Raw genomic sequence first — 16061 nt, forward strand, 5'->3', positions numbered from 1 at the left:
AAAAAAAAAAAAGAAAAAAAAGAAAAAGAACATGCATGCCCTAGTCCTCAGTTGACAGTAACCACCTGCCTCTCCTGAGAGCTGGGCACAGAGCTATTGAAGAAATGTCCTCCAGCTGTGCCAGCAGGAAGAACCCATCGCTGCCATCCTTCTTAGGAGCCTTCTGAAACCTCACACCTCTAGACAGCATAACAACTCCCCTTACTGTATAGAATACCTCTGCTGCCCCGGCCAGGTTCAGCTCCATCCAACTCCTTAGCCTTCCATGTTTTCTATGTCACCGGAAGAGGTCAGAGCCAGCAATGACCTTCATGTAAATAAATCAACAACGCTGCTTTAATCTTCTCATTCAAAAACACTAAGGCAATGAATTGCTCATTTTAAATTAAACTTCATATGCTCTGCCCTCCGAATTATTTAGAGCTTCCACGGACAGATTCACTCACAAAAAGTGAAAGACCCAAGGCTTGAGAAAAGATAAAGTAATAGTAAAAGTTTAAAACTAAATGTTCCTTCCTAAGCGTTCCTTTCAAACAAGGACAGGCTTAACTGGGGGGGGAAAAATCATTGCCAAACCCGTTTTTTTTGCCAGGAGCATTTTGCATGCTGCAAGCTGTGGAAAGGTGAGCCCGCCTGCCCTTGTGCCCGCCCGCCCGCGCCTGTAACCTTTCATGAAGGGATCATGTTTACAGCTGTGGCGGTCAGTGCTACCCATCCGAGAGCTGGGGTGGACTCTGTAAATAGATATAAGGGAACACTAGTGGACTGTTCACACATTGCAAGAAGGCTTCAGTGTGTACACCTCAAAGGGGGAAGTGTCCAGCATCGAGACGAAACTCCCAAGCTAAAACTGAACTTTCTGGAAAGGAAAATGGCTCCCCATTTCTCATTAAATAATTACCCGTATATTTCCCCCATTTCTACCTTGCAGCTTTACTTTGGGCCTGGATATGTACAGCTGGAGTCTGAATGTGAAACAAGGACTTACCTGTGTCAGCCCAGTAATGAGCAGAGTGCAAAAGAGGAGCCTACGCATGTTGCCGGACCGTGGGAGGATGGAGAGATGGAGAAGCGCCCGGCACAAAGCTCCCCTGTCTCCTGCACAGGGAACCACGTCTCCACCTCCTGGGCTTCAGACTCCCGGGCTGCACTTTCCGTCTGAGGATCTATCCCAGTGCCCTGCGTATTTCATTGGACTTCTAGAAGCTCCTTGGGTCTGCACAGTGTGTGTCAAGGAGGGGCCAACGCCTTCCTACAGGGACTATGTAAGAGCAAGTAGAGGCTTTTCTCTGAGGGAGGACCAGCATCCTGTTCTTGAGATCCAAGCCCGTCTTCCAGGAGTTGGGTGGCATTGGACATCTTTCCCACCTTGCCCTTGGTGTCTCTGATTTCTCTGCCGGGTGTTGGTCCAGTCTCTCCCCATTTCATGTCACTTGAGTTTCATGTCCTACCAACAGCAGATTCTAGAGGCATTTGCTGAGCTGGTGAACAGCCCCCACCCCATGTCGTCCTATACTCCAACACATATCACCCCCGGGGCAATGATAAGGGGTTAACCTAGTGGGTGTAAGTAGACTCCCCACAGCACATTTGCTTAAACTAGGCTCCTATCTGCAGTTGTAGTTTTGTGGGAGACAAGAGAAAATTAACCCTAGGTTTTCCCAATTAGGTTTTCCCAATTAGATTTTCCAAATTAGAAATAGTGAGAATGTTTTTAACATATGAAACACTACAAGATGCCCATTAATACATATAATTTTGTTTTTGTGTATCAGTTAAAACAATCTTTAAAAATCTAAAAAGTAAGTTACTATGAATTTGAACCATTTCTCCAGAAACACACCATGTGTGCACACACATGTGGCCACCAGCCTGTCCCCTCCTGTGTTGTCACCAGAACAAGAGTTAAGAGTATCCTTTTTAACCTTTGTTCTTTCTCTATCCAAGTCTTGTCTTCCTGAAGATCCAGAAGGCGAAATCTACCTTCCCACAGCTCTTCTCCCTTTGGCCTGTCACGTGATCTACAGTGTCCAGGCCTCTTTCTTCTCACCCTTATGAGCATGAATTTAGCACATAAGTAAGGCCTCCCACAGCGGTGACCTCTGGGAGGCTGTGCTCCCACAAAGCCAATAGCACATGAGTATGCACACATCACAGTAGCCTGCAGCTATATGTTCACTGAGCCACCCAGATGGTACCCGTCTTAGTTAGGGGTTTACTGCCGTGGACAGACACCATGACCAAGGCAACTCTTATAAGGACAACATTTAATTGGGGTTGGCTTACAGTTCAGAGGATCAGTCCATTATCATCAAGGTGGGAGCATAGCAGTATCCAGACAGGCATGATGCAGGCATCTCAAGGCAAACAGGAGAAGACTGACTTCCACACAGCTAGGACATGGGTCTTAAAGCCCATGCCCACAGTGACCCACCTATTCCAAAAAGGCCACCTCTCCAAATAATGTCACTCTCTGGGCCAAGCACATACAAACCTCACGGTACCCTTTTCATGTGCCACCCTAAGGTCTTGGATCAGTTAAATGTCTGACAAATGGAACTTAAAGAAGGGCTTATGTTGGCTCACACTTCGAAGGCACAGTCAATCATGGCAGGGAAGTCACGGCAGAAACATAAGGCCACTGTTCACAATGCATTCACAGTCGGGAGGCAGAGATGAAAGTCAGAGCTCAGTTTGCTTTATTCTTATCTAGGCTGGGACCCTGTCCTGCAGGACAGTGCTGCCCATATCCAAGGTAGGTCTTCCCATCTCCCTTAATCCTCTCTAAAAACACCCCTACACATCCAAGGAAGGACATATTTCATAATGGATCCCAGAGCCTGCCACCTTGATAATCAAAACTAACCACCCGGGGTATCCTGCTCCTTGAGAATTAAGACAAAACCCCGGAGTGGCTCAGCAGAAGAAACGGTGCTTGCTTTTGACCCAGCCCGATCTTTCTCTTTTGATTGTCCTGGTTTACTGATCATTTGGCCTTTGAATCCCCAGGCTCAGTGATTCCTGGCCACCAGACTTGATAACTTCTTCATCCCTGGCTAGTCAACAACGACATCTCTCTGGCGCTAACTCCCTGTTTCAGACATAAAGCTGCTTTCGTTGGCAGCGATTGGTCTTGCAGAGATTCATGCTCCTCCCATTCACTCTGTGAAAAACTGGCAGCAGCGGCCATTTTTCTGGAAATGTCTTCCTTTACTCTGAACTCCACTGTGGAACAGGGAGAATATCACGGCTGTCTGTCTGTCCTTGCCTCTCAGTAGGAAATGGAGAACTAATTAACAAAACCTCCTGCGGTTGAGAGGCTCTGGGCTACTCGCTGCCAGCACGCTCTCCCAGCCTTCTCTGTGCTTAACTATTTCACTGACTGAGTGTTCTGAGTGATGGGATATTTTTAGAGGCTGGAACTGCTGTGTTCAGCTTTATGCAGTAAAAGCTGTCCCGGCGTGTATCCATTCCCAAGTGCTTGCTATTCTGATCTAGTCTCTCACTATGATCTCATTCATAAACACTCAGCCTGCGATGTCCCCTCCAACAGACACAGCCCTAAGCATCTCTATTATGTGAAACACATTTCGTGAGTTACAAGGACATTTCTCGTGTATTATCTCTTTTAATTTCACAGCTCAGTGAGGTGAACAAAAGCCCTATCGCTGTCCTCATTTAACAGATTAAAAAGTTAAAGCTAAGTCATTGTGCTTGGTCAATAAAACACTCTTCGTCTTTGCCCTCTGGAGCTCTGCAACCTATTGGCAGAGCAGACCTTGAATAAATAAACACACAAAATATCTATCATTAAAAATTGAATAAAGGCTCATGACATAAAAGAGCTCAGAAGGAGTGACAGGCAAGAGCTAACTTAGATTGCAGTGGGGAATCTGAGCAAGTGGCTTCCGAAGTTCAGAGGCGATGCCAGGTAAAGAGAGGGTTTCTGCCCCAGGGCTCAGGCAGGAGGTTTGCCTCTAGTGACAGAACGCTGTCAGCAAAGGACAAAGCCCGTTACTAATGATATCTTCACAGCTAGTCTACCGGCCTCTGCAGAGGCCAAGTCAGAAACCTTAATGTTGGTCAGCAAGCTTGGCACAGGAGAAGCTCACTTCCTTTCCAATCTCTTTGGCTATGGAGCGGGCAGAGTTCACCCTGTCTGAAAGAGCGACAGCGATTATTGCGTGGTAACCTACTGGAAAGAAAGCACACTTTGAGGGAGGGCCATGCTCCTCTCAGGGAAAGCAGACTGAATTATAATAACAGATAACATCTGACCTGGCTTTCTGGGACTCCATCTGGCACTCAGTGTTGTATATGAACCACCGGATTCTCCTGGTCACAATGCGGGATGGGTACCACTGCTATCTCCTTTGTTTGCCTTCCCTGGAAGCCAATGTGTGGCCAGGACCAAAAGCTTTCCCAGCCTCGCCACAGAGTCTATACATCACACAGTCGCCTGTATCATGTTAATTTGCCTGTGTTTTCAGTATATGTCTTTTTCCTGGTCTCCTCCTAGATATCAAGAAGTTAGGGAGGCTATCTCCCACCAACCCATCCCCTACATAGAAAGTGGAAACCATTGAAATGGTTTGCTCTGTCCCTTGAAGGCCTGCTTGATCTCGTTGAAGAACGGTGCTGGGAGGAAGAGGGATGGTCTGAGGTGATGAGGACAGGATGCTCTGGCCCCCACCAGTGAGTGACCCCAGGGAGGGACCAAGAGCCCAGTGGGACTTGGCTCAGCATGAGGTGTTAGGGGATTCACTTGGCCGCAGAGGTTCCTGTGTCGACAAACTTCCATGAGGAACTTCACAGCAATGCATAGCCTGAAGCACATGGCAGAGGTGGAAAATCCAGGTGCAGTCAGAAAAGTTGGTGACTGAAGCCCAGTTGGTGACTGACCTCTTGTCCAGGCACCATCTTAGCCTCCTACATTGCTGCTGTTCAGTATCTACTGGGTGGAAGTTGTGTGTATGCAGTGGTGGTATTGAAGGTGAGGAGGAAGGGTACACACCGATCCATTAGAAAAAAGTCCGTCCTCGGGTAGGGTTTTGAGGGTTAGAGCCAGAGAGGGTGAGCTTGTGGAGCCATCCAGCCCTTGGTAGGGGTTTGAGGGTTAAAGCCAGACCAAATGAACTTGGGGAGCCATAGTGCATGCACTGTAATTTGGAAATCTTCAAGCCTCAGGGTCAAAGCCAGGTCTGGAGCATCCGACTTGGAGCACGTGAGATGGAGTTGAGCACTGGTGTTCACTGCTCTTTGCTCCTTGACTGGAGCTGTAACCTGGGCTCCTGCCCCGGGACTCCCCATCACGAGGGGCTGCCCCCTCAGGTATGAACCCTTGACATGCGCTGTGAGTACATTTCCTGACAGCAGTAGGAAAAGTAACTCACACAGCCAGCAACTTCCACACCCGAAACAAATGGCTGAGGTTAACATACCAAACCGGACCTGGCCACCAGACTATTACCCCCATCCCCACATTCCTCAGCCCCTACCCTTTACCAGGCCATCCTGGCTGGCATACCCCACCCCCACTGGGCTGCTCTTCTTTATTTAATCCAACCATTTTGATTATCCGCTCTTTTTTTGTCCCACTGGGTCTCCTGGCTGCTGTTCCTGGTTCCTCTCTCTTTCCCCCTCCACCTCCCCACATGGTTCAGCTCAGGATCACATCTACACTGGCCTCCCCCAGGTGTCTCTGCCTCTGGGTCTGCTTTCCCACATATCTATGATAAACTTTCTCCTCCGCCATACTTAGAAGTTATGTCCTTTCCTTTCCTTATTTATTTATTTATTTATGTATGTATGTATTTATTTCATTCCAAGACTCTTCCAGTCACGTTGGTACCACAGGCCCAACAGACCTAAAGAGCATTAACATAGTAGGTATGCAATAGAAACTTGCTGGGAATTGAAAACAGTTTTTTTTTTTAAATAATATTCTAAATACCAGTGATAAGCATATGTATTGTTGCCGAATATTTGATCACTCTGTGAACCCGATATTGTGTTGCTTACTGGAAAAGCCTGATTCTATTTGTGGTGTGGCTCACCCATTGTGGTGTTTATAAAGGATAAGGAGAGAAGGGATGTGTTTTGGCGGATGTGCAGTCGGGTGCGGGCCCATGCCGGGGCATCCCTTTCCCCCTGAGGGACCAGCCACATGATGGTGAAGTGTAGAATAGAGCTTATTCAGGGCGTGGGGAGGGGAGATGAGAGGATAGTAGAGATAGAGAAAAGCAGAGAGAGAATAGAGAAGTAGAGTCCGGCCATGAGCATGTGGAAAGAGAGGAGGGAGGGGAATGGAGAGAAGATACAGAGCAAGAGGACAGAGTGAGAGCAAGAGAGCAAGAGAGAGAGGAAGGGGCAAGCAGCTCCTTCTATAGTGAGTCAGGCACACCTGGCTGTTGCCAGGGAACTGTGGGGCAGAGCCTAGACTAAACGCCAACACTCATAACACACAACCTTTAATCCCTCTGGCTGGAATACAGACACACCCTTAGTACACACCTTTAATCCCAAACAATGAAGGCAAAGTTAGTTTGTATAAAGAAGCACCCGTGTTTGATGTCTAATTGAGTGGCAGACAAAGAGATGAATCAGAGAAAGATTTGACAGAATAGAATGTGCCCAACTCTCACAAGAGCATAGAGGAAAGGGAAGCTACTTTGGGGAGCAGAGCAAAAAGGGAGAGGAGGCAGTTTTATGGGGAGAGTTTTATTGAGACAGGTTGCAGAGAGAGAACAAGCTAGACACAGGTGAAGACAGAACAAGTCAGAGGAGAAGGAGCCAGAAGATTAGAATAGATTGCCAGATTTAGTATGAGGCCAAGCAGAGCAAAACGTCAGAGGCAGAGAGAGAAGCCAGACTGAATCAGGCAGCTTGGAGTTGAAGTAGCCAGCCAGAGCTCAGAAAGCGTGAGTTTATTCAGCAGTAAGTTCCAGAAGCTGAAAGCATTCTAGGCCTGGGTTAGATTATACATAGGCCAGAAGCTTCCAGGCAGGGCTAGGCCCATAGTAGCACACTGGGGCAGTAAGCCACAAAGAGAACAATTAGATCAGGCGAATAAAAGATACTTTTACAGTGTATAATTTTGAGGACATTTACTGGTCATTTAGTTTTGTGTCCATTTACTTATACTAATTATTGAGCATTTCTGTTAAATGTATCTCCAAATTTTACCAAGTTCTACTTTCAAGATTCCAACATGAGTGGGTGGAGAGCTGGCTCAGCAGTAAAGGGTACTGGTTACTCATCAATAAGACCCGGACTCAATTCCCAGCATGCACATGGCAGCTCATAACTGTAACTCCAGTTCCAGGGGATCCGATACCCTCACACAGACATACAGGCGGGCAAAACACGACTCAGTGCTTTGCCTACGTGACTGCAGTGAAGCAGGCATGAGAGAAGGCGTGTTCTCTCTTCCTCCACTAACCTGTATGCAGCCTTGTTAACGAACACTTGTGCAGTCCCTGAGGCAGCCAGCGATGGGGAGAGGACCAAGGGGAGGTAGTGCCACTCCCATGCATGGGGAATGGAGGAGTTACAACGGTCGGCTTGGCTGTTAATGAACCAGGTCCCTAGCAACCCTCAAACCACAAATGCCCTGCCCTGCCACCTGTGTGGGGCCTGGGTCAGAGCTTATTGAAAATAAGCAGGCGCCCTCGCTCCACGGGCGTAAGAAAAGCAAGACCAAATGTAAGTCCATGCGGTATAATTCGCTCTGTCATTTGCTTTTGCAGGGGGAATGCTGAGTGGGAAGAAGAGCTAAGTTAATTAGCCACAGACACAGAAAACCGCCACATGAAAAGGAGGGAGGGCAAGAGAGGACCGAGCATTAACCATGCTCCCGAGTGTGGTTGGAGCTAATGTCACAAGCAAAGAAAAGCACGCAAATGCAGTGTGCTGTTCCTGGCTTTCTTTTTAACTTGGAGTTTTTAAATAATGTGTCATGGAGGTGTGTGGGGAGAGAGTACACAAATGCAGTGCCTATGGAAGCCAGAAGAGGGCGCTACAGCCTCGAACAGTCCAAGCAGAGCTACCAACCTTTGTAAAACCTGTAGACAGGTTTACCGAGAGGGCTGTCAGCCTTGGCTAACAAGATGAAAGGTAATGATCATGACAGGATGAGATGCTTTAACGTATATATGGCATGCTTATACTAATTGTTGGTTTTTAACCTGAAATTCAAATTTGGTCATATATTCTTGTATAGGGCTGTCTTTTAGCCTGGATCATGTAGAAAACAGACTATGTTCAAAATAACAGGTGCGCTACCTAATTTTATGTCAATTTAACACTAGCTAGGGCCATCGGAGAGGAGGGAGCCTCAAATGAAAAACTGCCTACCTCAGATGGGGCTGTGGGCAAGGCTGTAGGGCATTTTCTTAATTAGTGATTAATGGGGAAGGTCCAGCCCATTGTGGGCGGTGCCGTCCCCGAGCAGGTGGTCCTGGGTGCTGTAAGAAAGCAGCTGGGCAAGCCATAAGGAACAAGCTGGTAAGATGCCACTCCTCTGTGGCCTTTACATCAGCTCTGGGCTCCAGGTTGCTGCTCTGCTTTAGTTTTTTGTCCTGACTTCCTTCGACGATAGACAGTCATGGACCTGTAAACTAAATAAATCCTTTTCTTCCGGAGTTGCTGTGGTCATGGTGTTTCATCACAGCAATAGTAACCCTAAGACATGTTGCATAAAACATAACAAGTCTATATTTCATGTGATGATGGGCATTGGGAGCTTCTAGCCTTTGTGTTATTTTTCACAGGCAAATAGAAAAAACTTATTTTTTCTTTGTCCTCTTAAATGAGATTAGGTGTTGAAAACTCCCTTCATCCACGCAGCTTTCACGCTGTTTCCGGACTTTCCAGCTCAAAGCTGCACTAGACCCTGATGGTCGGTAGATGGCGCAACGGGTCAATGTTCCAGCCGAAGGCTCTTATGGTCGCTGTCGGGGAAGAAAGGAGGCGCGCGTTTGCCGCAGAGCCTTGCATTATTGATCTCTGCTGCCGCAGAGGTGGGAGGAGCCCCGCCGCCATCTCGCCCAGATTCCTGCAGTAGTGCTAGGATGGTTGCTGGAAGAGGCTTTTCCATTCCTACAAAAAGTCCTTGGCTGGGTAGGGAACGAGTATTGCTCCGTCGCAAACATTCGGCTTTTTCATTCCATAGCAAGATCAGATTTCTCTGTAATGAGAATCATTTCACACTGCGTTCTGAACAGCGGCTGTAGCTTTTGAAATATTTAAATCCTTTAAATCCACATTTGTTTTAAAATACTACCAAGTAGTGATACATAATATACCAGCAGGAGAAAGACAATGAGATAGTGGAGCGGGGAGGGCTGGGGCGGGGCGGGGGTCCATCTCTCCTTTTGGTTTTCCAATCACAAAACATGCTTATATAGATAAACGGAAGTACTCTTCACATAAAACGGTCTCGTTGTGTCGATTTAAACACAGCCAAGTGTTCACCAATCATTGTCACCGGAAATTTGCACAATTGGACAGTCAGAAATGCTCTGACAGTGAACCGTGGGTGGGGCCTCCACGTGATCTCTGCGGTTGGAGCCTCGCCCTTCTGACCAGTAGAGGGCGACCAATCGATCAAATGGGAATCTCAGACAATGCAAACACATTTCAGAGTAAACAGCGAATGTGTTAACGCAGCAGTCCTTTTATTTGGTCAGTGTGTTCTCTGACTACAGATTTTTAGATTAGAATGTAGTATTGTTCTCTTTCTTTGCAAATCAGACATAGGAGGCATCTTTAGGTTGTCTCATTTGCATTCGCCTAAATGAAATAAGTATTTAAACGTAGTCCAGAGCAACTCAGCTCACAAATTCTAGAGTTTTTGCAACTACAACCTTCAAATACAGCTCTCCATCTTCCCCTTACTTCTCTTCCTTGAGACTTCCGAAGCATTACACGGTCTTCCACGGGAAACACATTTTCCTTTGCTTTGAAGTGGATCCTGACCGAGCTCATTCTTGTATACAATGGGACTGTCAGCTGACAGAGCCCTCCACAAAAGATTCCCCCAAATAAACCCGAGTCAAGATTTCACCGTGGGAAGCATGTTTCCGTCCTGGATGCTGCTACTAAAACGTCATTTGAGTGCTGGGTGGGCCTATCACAGAACAGTCTCAAGACTTGATATCCAACCTTAGTATATACAACTGCTGCAACCAAAAATTTTCATTCTCAAGCTTAACTATCCCGATATATTTAGAATGTCAGCTATATTTAGAATCCTTTCCATCAAGTTACCTGTGGTCCCAGGTCCAGCTTCTATTAGGCTGAGAGCCATCATTATTAGGCTCCTCCTCCACCTTGGTTTGGGTAGGGATTCTAGGTTTTGCAGCCTGCAGAAAACCTCCTTTCTATGGTTCACTTGAAGCCTGGAGACTGTGAAAGAGTTCCTTTCCTCCCATTCTAGGAAGAAACATCACCGGGAACCCCGTCAGACTACAGGATATCCTCCTGTCCCCAGTAGAAGCAAAGGATTCCAGAAACCGCGTCTATGGGTTGCTATTGCATGAAGTAAATTTTGTCCCAGTGGGAACAAGATAATGTTAAGGAACCGAAGTGCCTCTGTCATGAACGGCCTGCCGTTTCTGGAAGGTTATAAAAAGGAGAGACAGAAGGGTTCCCATGATGGAGACCAGGGGGACTCCCTTTCCTCCGGCATCTCGAAGCTTTTCTCTGCTAAACACTTCACATTGTTTACCAGCATTTCTGATCTGTTGCTTCCTTCAGTGCCGCCCCTCGCAAAAAAATTCACTTCCAGAAGTGCATGTCAGTCTCAACCCAAAAAACTGCGTTACTGCCTTTCGCTCACTGTAAAAGAAATAATGCACGGTCACGTGATACAAATGTTGGTCCTGAGAAAACATACATGGGAGCTTGCCAGGAAGCAATCGACAGGAAGCGCAGCTGTGGGAAAGAAAGCTGGGCTCTGTCGCCCCTGGGAGCGGGAAGAAAGCAGGACTCTGCCGCCCCTGGGAGCAGGAGAGCCATTTCAGGTCAAGGGGCCACTTCTGCCACTCAGCTCATTTCTTAGGCCATCTGGACTCTTGTTGGGATCAGTAACATCCCTAGACAGCAAAACAATGTAAAATGCCTGGAGTATTCTATAATATAGAATACTAGTGTGCTATTAAGTACCAAATGGATGACTGCCGTGAATGAGGAAAAGACACTTTAATTGTATTTAGTTCAGTTATTTAAATTGAGATAGCCACGTGTAACTAGAGGCTACCATGCTGGACAACATAATTCCGGAGTCATGTGTTTATTTGTTGATTGATTTTTTTCCTTTTTTGGCCAATGATTACCACACCCTCTATTTCATGATCATTCTAAGACAGTCTGCCAAAAAAAAAAAAAAAATGAAAAAAGAAAACAGAGGAAAAGGAAAGAGAAAAGGAACGCAGCATGATCAAAGGAGAACTGGCCTGACTTTATTTTAATTTTTTAAATGACAAGACAGTGGTGGAAGAAGCAATACGCAAAAGAGAATGAGAATCAGATGCACATAGCACATAGAATGGGCAAGTCACTGCCTTTGAAAGTGAAATACTTCTCTAAATGTCTGCAAAGTAAGGAAAACAAAGGAGGCATGCAGGAGGCCAAGTTGGAATACCAGTTGACAACTGTTTGGCTGCCCTACAACCTCAGTCTCTCCTGCATCCAAAGCCCCATGCTCACCCATCTCCCCAGATTGTAGGCCATATCCCTTAACATCTTGCCTTAGTTACTGTTCTATTGCTGTGAAGAGACCATGACCAAGGCAACATACAGGAGAAAGCATTTAGTTAGGGGCTCGCTTACAGTTTCAGAGGGTTGGTCCATGATCATTGTGGTGGGGAGCATGGTGGCCAGCAGGCATAGCTCTGAGGGCTTACGTCCTGCCTTCTGGCCCCATCACCAGACACAAGTCCCTCTGTCCCACCTCTGAGGGACTGAACTGTAGATACAGAAAAGTGACTTCTCACTGGGCTGATGATGGCGTGTGCAGTGCTCGGAATCTGTGGAGCAAAGGGTAAAGAGCACTGCACTGAAGCAGGAAAATGGGACCCAGCGATGGCCTCAGTGACAGGCTCAGCTTCACAGGAGACTGGCGTGGCAGCACTCTATGACTGGGTTTCCTGCTCTGTAAAATGGCATAGATTTAGTTCTGATTTCATAAAGTTAAAAGAAAACATTCAATGGGCCCAACAGATACTCACCATTCCTAGGATAGAAAACTACTCTATATTAATTCTATAAGAATACTAATGTCAAAGCCTGACAGCATTCTGGATTCTGCATTTGTGTCATCCTCTCCTATTGGGTACCATAAGAAGCGCATTCCTCTTGTTTCCTCTTTTTATGTTTTATTAAGCTGTGATTTATGAGTTTCCACACCCTTAGAGTAAATTTTCGCTTTTGCTTAAGCTAATTCAGATGGACTTGTGGACCTGCCATGAGAAGACTTCCTGTCTCCCTTCCTTACACAGAAGGCCAGGCGAGCTGCAAGGACCTGTCTTAGTTCTGTTTTCTCTTGCTGTGGTAAAATTCTAGGACAAATGCAACTAAAAGGGGGAGAGCAGGTAGGGTTATTTGGCTCATAATTCCAGTTCTGGTCCATCACCGCAGGCAAGTCAGGGCCGCAGGAACCTGAAGCAGTCACTGGAGTTATCTCGTCAGTTGAGAGCAGAGAGCAGTAACTTAGTGCTTGCCTGCCCGCCCATGCTTAGCACCTCTGCTCTTCATCCAGCCCAGACCCAGCATTCCTGGTGGGTCTTCCTGTTTCACTTAATCCAGTTAAGAAACTCCCTGCCAGGAAGTGGTGGTGCGTGGCCTTTGATCCCAGCACTCAGGAGGTAGAGGATCCTAAATGGTTGTGTAAAGAGACACAATGACCAAGGCAGTTCTTATGAAGGACAACATTTAACTGGGGCTGGCTTACAGGTTCACAGGTTTAGTCTAAAGGATGGCAGCCTCCATATATGGCACTGGAAAAGGAGCTGAGAGTTCTACAGCTTATCCCAAAGGGAACCAGGAGAAGACTGACTTCCAGGCAGCTAGGAGGAGGGTCTCAAAGCCCACACCCACAGTGACACACTTCTCCCAACAAGGCTACATACACCTATTCCAACAAGGCCACACCTCCTAATAGTGCCACCCCCTGGACCAAGCATAGTCAAACCACCACACGGAGGTAGGCAGATCTCTTGAGTTTGAGGCCAACCTAACCTAAAAATAGAGTTCCAGGACAGCCAGAGCTACACAGAAAGACCTTGTCTTGAATGAAAAACAGAAAAGTCCCCCACAGGCAGGCCAATCTAATGTACACAATTACACAATTTGTCATTGAGATTCTATTCTCTCCCTGGTGATTCTAGGTTGTGTCAATCTAGCTGGTGACTACCATCCCAACGCCAAACCTTCACAGACTCTTACCACAGGTAAAGGACATAGAAAAGGATGGATGAACTCAGTCTTAAAGGTACTGCCTTTATTTAAAATCATCCAGTCACTTTATTATAGTTATAATATAATTATATTACTGGACATGTCATGTTCTGCCCCCCCCCCCCACACACACACACTCCGTTCTCTTCCTTGGTAGTAACAAACACCTCCAATACTATTATGGTAGGAGACTTCTTACTGCTGAAGTGAGAAGTTGCAGACCCATTGTATAGGTTATCTTTTTGTGCATGGCATGTCCATTAACATCTTGAAATGGGAGCAGTTTTGACTACTGCACAGACACTCACAGGAATGTCAAGTTCTCTCTGTAGGTTAGGGGACGGACATCAGACCCTCACCTGAAACTCTAGGCACTCAGTCCTTCCTGAATCACCCCCTATGGTTGCAAGCAATACTGTTCCAGCTGCAGGTGATCTTGGGAGATTCTAGAACATAGAGGAAGTAGAAGGCTGACTGGAGAGGAGACTTGGCCTGTGCAGTTTTCCATGTGGGAATCCTACGTTGGGACTTTCTAGTGATGCAAATGTTTGAGATTGGCCACATCTCTATATGTAACCTCTTAGCAGATAATTCCTTGGCTTACCAAACTAGATGGAGATGATGGTTTCCTTGGTCTGTTTTTGGTACTCTACTTGAGGCGAATAGCCATTTGTGCTTATCTCCCCAGGAAAAGTCACAAAACAAATAATACTTGTGTCCACATGTTGGAATATGCGATGTGGGTGTAAGCCCCAGGCTGGATACATGAAGGGTGACAGATGTACAACATCACCAGTGTGACAGTGATGGCGATGCACATGTCACTGCCCACTGTGTGTCACTGCCCACTGTGTGTCACTGCCCACTGTGTATCACTGCCCACTGCCCACTGTGTGTCACTGCCCACTGTGTGTCACTGCACACTGCCCACTGTGTGTCACTGCCCACTGCCCACTGTGTGTCACTGCCCACTGCCCACTGTGTGTCACTGCACACTGCCCACTGTGTGTCACTGCCCACTGTGTATCACTGCCCACTGTGTGTCACTGCCCACTGTGTGTCACTGCCCACTGCCCACTGTGTGTCACTGCCCACTGCCCACTGTGTGTCACTGCCCACTGCCTACTGTGTGTCACTGCCCACTGTGTGTCACTGCACACTGCCCACTGTGTGTCACTGCCCATGGCCCACTGTGTGTCACTGCCCACTGCCCACTGTGTGTCACTGCACACTGCCCACTGTGTGTCACTGCCCACGGCCCACTGTGTGTCACTGCCCATGGCCCACTGTGTGTCACTGCCCACGGCCCACTGTGTGTCACTGCCCACGGCCCACTGTGTGTCACTGCCCACTGCCCACTGTGTGTCACTGCACACTGCCTGTTGGTGAGATGACCAGTGCATGTTCGCACCTGCACCATGATGCTCTCACCGCCTTCCAGGCCAACCTTTCTTGGTTACCTATTTCCTGTGCTTAATTCTTCTGCCTTCCTATTAGTTCTTTAAGCTGCTCAACATGTGGACATTGAGTCGGGTTTTGTTGTTGTTTTGGTTTTTTTGCATAAGACAACCAAAAACATGTCCTTGATTTGTAACCAAGAACCTTGTGTTTCCCTTTTACCCCTTTTAAGAATTCAGAGATACAAAAATAGACATTTTGTTTCTTGGGCTCTTGCTATAAGAATGAATATCATTGCTGCAGTGTCCAACACAGGCGAGCGTCATCAGTTCTTACTCAGTTCTCGGCACTTGTTTACGGTTAGCCTCATCAGAGCACGTCAGAGCGTGTAGCCGGAAGCACCAGAAGGACCACACCCTTCATTCTCAAGGCTACTGGTATCAGGTTTGGGTCAGATGTCCTCACTTCCTGTAGAGGGGAGATTAGGTTGTCATCAGATGATAATATTTATAAACAAATCAATATCCTGTCTTCTTTTTAAAATGGAATTTAAAATCAATGTACTAGAGCAAGCATTCAAAATAACCATCTTCTAGTTTCATTCAAAAAATTAGCATGCTCTGAGTTCCAGGATAGCCAGGGCTACACAGTGAAACCCTGTCTCGAAAAAACAAAACAAAACAAACAAACAAATTAGTCTGCTCTATTTATGAGGTGATATATCAAACTTTTTGGTTTTTCTTTAAAAAAAACTTTTTTGTATAAGTGCTTTGTCTGCATGCATGTATGTGTCCTGTACCCATAGAGGGCTGGAGAGAGTGTTGGATCCCCTGGAACTGGAGTTACAGGTGGTTGTAAGCCATGGGTGCCATGAACCCCTCAATTCCTCTGTAAGAGCAAGAAGTGCTCTTAACTGCTGAGCTGTCTCTCCAGCCCTTCTTTTTGATTTTGTAAGACAGGATCTTGTAGGCTTAGATTTTTCAAAACCTACTTTAATAAGGGTTCTTAAAGCTTCAACCTCCCTTCTAGCCCACCTACCAGAGGTAGGGGAGAAGAAAGGTTAATAGGAAATGGGGGATGGTGGACCTGTTTAAAAGTAGTTCCTTAGGGCAAATCTAATCTTCACTGTCAGGCTATTAGCAGTCCAGTCCAAAACACCAAACACAAACAGTAGCAGTGGCTCAATCCAGAAGACTCTGTGAGGC

At 46.7% G+C, this 16061-nt stretch overlaps 1 protein-coding gene across 1 annotated transcript in view; it reads right to left on the reverse strand.

Annotated features, from left to right (window-relative positions):
- The window catches only part of Ccn6 (cellular communication network factor 6), a 12498-nt gene extending 11301 nt beyond the window's left edge, over positions 1-1197 (reverse strand). Inside the window, exon 1 of the mRNA XM_021175287.1 lies at positions 989-1197. Coding sequence (XP_021030946.1) covers positions 989-1036 — 48 coding nt within the window. The 5' untranslated portion in view covers positions 1037-1197. The remainder of the gene's footprint in view (positions 1-988) is intronic.
- Positions 1198-16061: the final 14864 nt, after the last annotated feature.

This window comes from Mus caroli, chromosome 10 (assembly GCF_900094665.2).
Source record: "Mus caroli chromosome 10, CAROLI_EIJ_v1.1, whole genome shotgun sequence".
NCBI classification, from domain to species: domain Eukaryota; kingdom Metazoa; phylum Chordata; class Mammalia; order Rodentia; family Muridae; genus Mus; species Mus caroli.